General features: G+C 45.4%; 1 protein-coding gene across 6 annotated transcripts in view; it reads right to left on the bottom strand.

Moving 5' to 3' along the window:
• Positions 1-1949, bottom strand: part of epha3 (eph receptor A3) — a 71731-nt gene extending 69782 nt beyond the window's left edge. For all 6 annotated transcript variants that reach the window (XM_057036171.1, XM_057036164.1, XM_057036176.1 and 3 more), the window contains exon 1: positions 1766-1949. In XM_057036171.1, the coding sequence (XP_056892151.1) occupies positions 1766-1859 (94 nt within the window). In that variant the 5' untranslated portion in view covers positions 1860-1949. The remainder of the gene's footprint in view (positions 1-1765) is intronic.
• Positions 1950-7304: the final 5355 nt, after the last annotated feature.

The following is a 7304-nucleotide window of genomic DNA, read 5'->3' on the forward strand; positions in this document are numbered from 1 at the left end:
CACACACACACACACACACACACATACACGCACACACACACACACACACAGACACATACACACACACACACACACACACACACACACACTGTTTTATGTTGAATGATCTCTGGAGTCGTTTCCCTAAAAATCAGCTCGACTCAACTCAACAAACTTTTCTTCAGGTTCTGTTTATTTGGACAAAAGTTGTCATGAAATCAAAGGGACAAACGGAACATTTCTGTGGAATAAAATCCACGTTTTCTTCCTCTGCGACAAACCGCTGAGAAGCATTCCTATTAAAAATATTAATAATAAACAGACACGGGAGTAACCCTCCGATTCACAATAATATTCTGTTTAAAATAATGTTTTGTGGATGATTCCTTTTGGAGGAGCTTCGACTCGGACTGAAGTTCCACAAAGTCCACAAAGTTCTAGTGCTCAATTTTTCTCTTGCAGGAGATTTACGTGGATTAGGCAGTAAATTTGAATAAAAAAAAACACCCAACCGACACTTAGTTTGGGTTATAGGTTCCGCATAATGTGTGAGCGTGACTATTTGGTGCATTTTCGTGGGCTTTAAAACTTTCCAAGATCATCCGGGTGTGTTATTCTGTCTGTACGGGGAGGGCGTGTGGTTAGATTAATTCAATCGTCTGTCCTTGAACATTTCTGTGTGGCGTGACAATATTTCTCTCCCACGGTGATAAAATGTGACGTTATTGAGCCAATAATGTGTAAAATTACGCGAATCGATTTTGACATCTTGCCAAATAATTGCAGTTGTCCACCATAAAACGGGCGAATTTGCTGTGAGTGGCTCGGGTCTTTAGCTTGGGTCCACAGTGATCGTGATCCGTGTCCCGTTAGTCTGGGTGACCCAGATCTTCACCCGAATGGATTCTCTCCCCCCCCCCCCCCGTGGGCACTTTTAACCTTCAGAGGACTCGGCTGCGCTCGCAGCAGCGGAGCGCATTTCTATCCGTTTTTGTTTTTTAAAAAAACTTTAAAACCACGACAAGTAATCAGGGACACCGTCGAAGTAATGGTTCCAAGAACCTGGGAAATTCTGGGACCAGATTCAGCTTCTCACTTGTTCTCAGCGCTGTTTCACGTGTTTCCAGACGCTGATGGAGATTCTGTCGCGTTCGAGACGAAAATAAAATGCATCGAGTCGTGACCTTTTGAAGTGCAAAAGCTGAAAATACAGTTGGCGCCTTTGAAAAATAAAAAGATACAGAATAGGCAGCTCATCAGACTCTCAGCTCACAAGTCAGCTGTTTTGGATGTATTGAGGTCAGGACCATAAAAAGAGACATTCTTGTTTTTACGCAACACGCGATTGCCCATATTTTTCCAAATACTTTCTTTTTCATGTGAATATCTGGTAATTAGGGCTTTAACCCGTCTGAGTTCTGGGCTAGAACAGATCAGCAGGGACATTTAAAGGCGAACCAGACATCAGGAGTTGTCTTCTGTTTTCTGCTCGGTCCCCATTAACTCTCCGATGGGCGGTTTGGGAGCTGTCTCGCCATCGTTCACTTCATTCATCCCCCGTTTACGCAACTATTACCCGGCGCGCACGGGAGCTCAGCCGAGGAAGGTCCCCGACCCTCCCGTGTTTGGGTCCACTCTCAACTTTGTTGTCCTCATCATGCGCCTCACACCGGGCCGTCATTAAAAATGTGGACACTGCCTTGAGCGCACTGATGCGCACCATACACACAAGCGCGCGCGCACACACGCGCGCCGACACATGTCCGCACACTGAGAGTTCGCTTACCTTCATTGGGGGGGTAGATGATGGGGAAGGCAGGGGCAGCGCAGGACAACAAAATGTGTAGAATCAAAAAGAGTGGTCGCGGATTGCAATCCATGGCGGCGGATCAGATATGCATAACTCCATGAAGCCACTGACTGATCTGAGAGCGTCTCCTCGCCACTCAGCTTTCTCCCTCTCTCTTGCTCCGTCTCCCCCCCTCCCCAACAACCTCAGCTGGAGCCGTTTTCCGCTGGGTCCTACAGAGTCCGAGAGAGGAAAACACGGCGCGTAAGTTCACCACAGGTCAGTTCGATTCTTTACCGCGGGCGTCTTTTTTGACGCGGATGTCAGCAATCCCGCACGGTTGAGAGCCAAAGCTGCAAAAGGAGCCGGAGAAAGAGGAAAAGAAAAAGTGGAAGTGGAAAAATGGAGCAGGGAGGGGGTAGTATCCTTTGACCTAATAAATCTGTCAGAGATACCAAAACACTTTTTGTGGCACATGAAGGCAAATTTCATGAAACGTCAGAGGAAAAAAAAGATGCGTTTGATGTAATATATATAGTGTGACCCAGACCCATCAGATTACCTCTGTGTTTGGTCAGAATACAGTTGGAGCCACTGAGTTTTACGCACTGCAGACCTTCACTGTATCCGTGGAGTGTAAATCAAATGTGCTTAGCAGTCAAAGTTCGATATAAAGCTGCCAATATTTGAAATCATCCACTCCAGCGGTGAAGATCGTGCTTTTGATTCCACCTACTGTGACAGGATTTACTCAAGATGCTGGAACTTTTTCAGGAGCCTGTCAATTTGGATTCAAAGTTTGAAACAGACGTGCTGGGGTGTGTTTGAGTTGGGTTTCCAAAGATCTCACATGCAGAGCGTGTGTGGAAATAACCGAAGGAAAGGTTAATTAAAACCTTTCCCACGCCGTTGTGCTATTTATTCCCACAACAGCGACTTTTATTTCAATTATTTTACACATTTGCCGACAACCAGAGCTGATCTGCTTCAAAATAACATCATAAATGTCCTTCAGTGCGGCAGGTTATTCGCGGGGACGTATCCCCGGTCTGCTCTGCGCTCTACACCGGGAAGGGGCCCCTGACACTACAATACACGAGCCGCTCTGAAAGGCCGGGGTGGCGGTGTAACTCCGGGGTCTGTGCTGTAACACCAGCTGTTGCGGTGGGGGGTCAGAGGCTGTTTTTTTTTTTTAAGTGTCTGACGTTTGGAGAAAAGTCAAAGGGCACGGAGCCCACAGGCCCACAGCACAGTGGGGACTCATACAGGCGCTTACTGAGACCCGAGTACGGCGACTGCAGTTTGCAGCAGGTCTTGTCAGGCTTCCTGCTGTATCAAAGGCGGTAGCAGGGGTGAGGGTTGTTGTTGGTGGTGGTGGCCATGGTGGGGGGGGGGGGGGGGGGGGGGGGCTGGGTCTTTGATTCTGTTGAATTTCCAAATCTGAAATCTTGCAGTGGCACACACTTCAGCCAAAGCTAATGTTATTCTCCCAGTGAACTCTGACTTCACGTGGTTGTTTTTAAGAACAATAATCCTAGAAACCATTACCACATGTTGAAAATATTGATAGATTTATCGGAGTGTAAGCAGTTATCCAAATATCCCAATATTCCCACATTGAGTTTCAATGCCTTCACCTCCCTCCTGTATTTTTGACGTCATTAGTCTCTGTTGATTTGCTGCGTCGGAGTAAATTAATTTAATGTTTTAAAAAAAAAAATCAAAACATTAAGCGCAACTAATGATTTAACTGTAAACATAAAGCGCTGCATTTCCGCCCTTATTTATTATATCAGACTGTCAATGGTGCTTGAGAATAATGCCAGGAGGCTTTCGGCCTCATTATTAAGTGGCTGTGGCATGTGGATTTACAGCTGGGTTTTAGACGGACCGGCCTTCCTCATACATCTTCTACATCCCACTAATTTACTTATTACACACTGAAAGAGATGAATATATGAGAGGCACGGTGGCTAACAATCAATTCACAGACCGGTTGCTTAAAACACAACAGCACATTTAGAATTATGGGCTGTAAATATTTTTTTATTCATCCTTAAACAAGAGTACAATTTTTACACTGTAATTTGATCTCAGACTACTAGAAAAGTATCAAATAAATATGGATCTGCAGGGAGACAAAAGTGAAACAAATGCAGCAAAAACAAAGGATTTGTAAAAACACTTTTAAACACATTACTATGCATTACTGTATAGTCTATTGTATACATTTGAGAACATCGTGCAGGCACTCGGACATAATCAGCAGTCATATATTCAGCATTTTCATGGTTGTCTGAGAACCACTGTTACTGCACCTTTTATCAATAAAGCTCCAAGTCAGTCCAGGCTAATTGTTGGGAATCTGTTTCTGATTGTGGTGAATTGGAAAAATGCAACGGGTTCCTCCCGTCTATCCACTCCAACATTTTCCCCCACTACTCACTGAGTGCTCGTCCGTTCTTGAACCCCTGCCAGTGGAACAATCCAGGACGAGATGGAGGAAAATATTGATTTAGAGCCACAAGTGCACGCCATGATGTGTCCTGACATGGCTGCATGGGGCTCTGCTAACTCGCAGATGTTGCTCGGGAGCGGCCCCGGAGCCGCCGCCTTTGCCGCTTTAGCGTGGTAACGCTGCAAACAAATAAACAAAGAGGCTGACTCCATTTACCGCCCGCTGCCAGGACCGTCTTCCTCCAGCGCAGCACATTCCTGCTCAGAGTGTAGAGAAAGAGGAGAAACCAGAGGGCTGCTGGCGTGTAACAGTATCCTCCAACACATCGGAGCAGGGACATTTTCTTTCCCTGGTCAGAACCTCCACTCTTCACCCACTGCCGGGGACTCGGATTTAGGATAAAATATAATTGGCCTCATTAATCTCCCCCAAAAGCATTTATTCTTAGTGTATCTGGTGGGGGTTATTAAAAACAACAAGGACCCTTTTTCCATCCTAAAACAAACAAAAAACAAACAAAAAAAGAGATTATTATATCCTTCCATGACTCAAACCAGAGCCTCTTTACAATGTCAGCATGTTTACATGGTTACACCTCATTTCCAGGGAGTATTTACGCAATCATTACCTTCACATGGAATCATTACCAGTGTCCAAGTATTAAAATAAAATAAGACAGCCGCCATCATCTGGGTCATGTTTCACGATAGGACTGATGGACCTGCCGTAGCAGACTCCCCCGAGACAGAGCGAAGCCTCCTCCCGACTGCGGACATCCTTCTTCTTCACCACATCCAGCCGCAACAACGGCCCCTCAAAACTGCTGTCGTGCAGCAGGCCGAGGACGGCAGACAAGAAGCCGTGGCAGGGGGACAGATGGGGATTTATGGGCAGATGTAGGGTTGTGTTGTTCCCCGCCGTTAAAGAAAGACCCAGACGAATGAGCGTGGCTGCAGCCGTCGCGGTTCCCCGCAGAGGTGCCTTTCCGTGATTTGTGGTTTGCATTGTTTCTCGCTGGCCCGTTGCTGCTGCCGAGGAGAGACGGGTCAAATCTATGGCCGTGCGCGCGTGTGTGTGTGTGTGTGTGTGTGTGGGAGGGACAGCAGTGTGAGTGCAGGGTGTGTTACTCCCCCAAACGAGCAGCAGAAGACGCCGACCTGCAGGCCAGTTCCCTCCTTCACCGTTTAAAAAGTTCCCAGGCTGCAGTTTTGTATTGCTGTTAATCCCAGTTTGACTAATAAACGTGTTAATTCTCATTTTTGGTTCCTTACAAAAAGAGGTTTTGCTGTTAGTTTGTAACCATTAATAATATGTAATAAACAATTAATAGTTTAAGGTCAAATGCCAAAAAAAATAGCATTCAACAAATAAATAGTATTATTTATTTATTGAAGAAAGAAAAGAAATAAACTATTCGTAATATTAGTTATCCGATCAGTTCGGTCGGGACTGGAAACTGGAAGCCTCGTAACCTTCCAGCACTCCCGATCGTCCCGTCCTGCCCACTCACTTCCCGTCCCGGACAGCGTCATCCCGCTCGCACAGCGGCTACAGTCAGCAGCTGAGAAATCCCCTGAAACAAAAACAGAGCGAGTTTATTTGCTAGAGGACGGCTAAACAAGACTCAACCATAACAGCTGGTAATTAGAGAGGGAGGAAACATCTTTGGTCTCCTTGATGGCGTTGAGGAATTGTCGACAAGTAGACAAAAAGGGCGCAGCGGCAGATATAAACTCCCCCTTTTTCCCACTTTCTCTCTCGCCCTCTTTGTGCTTCGAAAAGTTTTGGAGACAAATATCTGGTTTCAATTCATTAAAACCCAACTACAGTAATGATGGGCCTGGTTTGGGTTTTAAAAAGAGCCTACAAGCCCGCGCACGGGTTGCTTTTTTCAAATGGCAAAAGCTTTGTTATGACAGTAATAGAGTAGGTAGAATCACCGACTTGTTCCCTGAAATCTATATAATTAACCTATTTAAAGCTAAAAAGGAAAAGAGGAAGAATTCCAGTCACTGATTTGGACGTAACACTGCCATAACTTGATTTCATGCTCTTGCAACACAAGACATCGGCCAAGTTCTGGCAGCAGCAACACGCTGGTGGCGTGAATGAGATTATCGTGCGTTCTGGTCTTCGACGAGAAGGCGTCCATCGCAGAATCAGCTCTCATCAATCTTTGAAGAAACCCCATCTCACCCACTCCCTCCGCTGCTCCCCCTGCCAGTATTGTCTTGGATATTATTCCTCTTCCATCTGCTATAGAATTAGATTCACACATGCACTCACTCACACACTCACACACACACACACACACACACACACTAGAGACTCAGGATTTCACACCATGTCTGCCCAAAACAGGGTGAGAAAATGTCATTTTTATGTATGCGAGACAAGTGATATCACCATTTACCTGTCAAAAAATAATAATTTCCCGACATACCATTATGACCTGCCCAGTCGGGAAACAGAAAAACTCCAGTACAACTGTGTTACATCCTGCGTTTAAGGGAAGTGTGTTCACAACGAGGACTGTCGGGTGTGTTGCTGCACTGTTGCAGAGACTTTTGTTGAAATATTCACGAGAAAAAGCACCTTAATTATACAGATGATGGAGTACGGGCCCTGAAGTAGTGTGCGTGTGTGTGTGTGCGCGTGTGCGTGTGTGTGTGTGTGTGTGTGTGTGTTTGTGTGTGTGTGCATATCTCAGAGCCTTTTTAATAGCATTTAATCAGGGTTTTCTGTGTCTGTCTAGACTGTGACCTCCCTTATAGATAGATAGATAGATAGATAGATAGATAGATAGATAGATAGATAGATAGATAGATAGATAGATAGATAGATAGATAGATAGATAGATGGATTATTCCTTTTTTATTCATCTTGGCTGTCGTTCAGGGTACCTGAGCGACGTGGGAATTAGTCGATATTTGAGAAAGAAATGAACCATTTGGAGCGGCGAGTGACACCGCGCAGCTGTGTCGTTCTTATTACATTATGTGTTTTTCTTTTTTCCTCAGCGTGTCCCTCTTAGTCTCTGACACAAACCCGTGTAGACACTTCGATGCAGAGCGACAT

Source organism: Takifugu flavidus, chromosome 1 (assembly GCF_003711565.1).
Source record: "Takifugu flavidus isolate HTHZ2018 chromosome 1, ASM371156v2, whole genome shotgun sequence".
In the NCBI taxonomy this organism is placed as follows: Eukaryota; Metazoa; Chordata; class Actinopteri; order Tetraodontiformes; family Tetraodontidae; genus Takifugu; species Takifugu flavidus.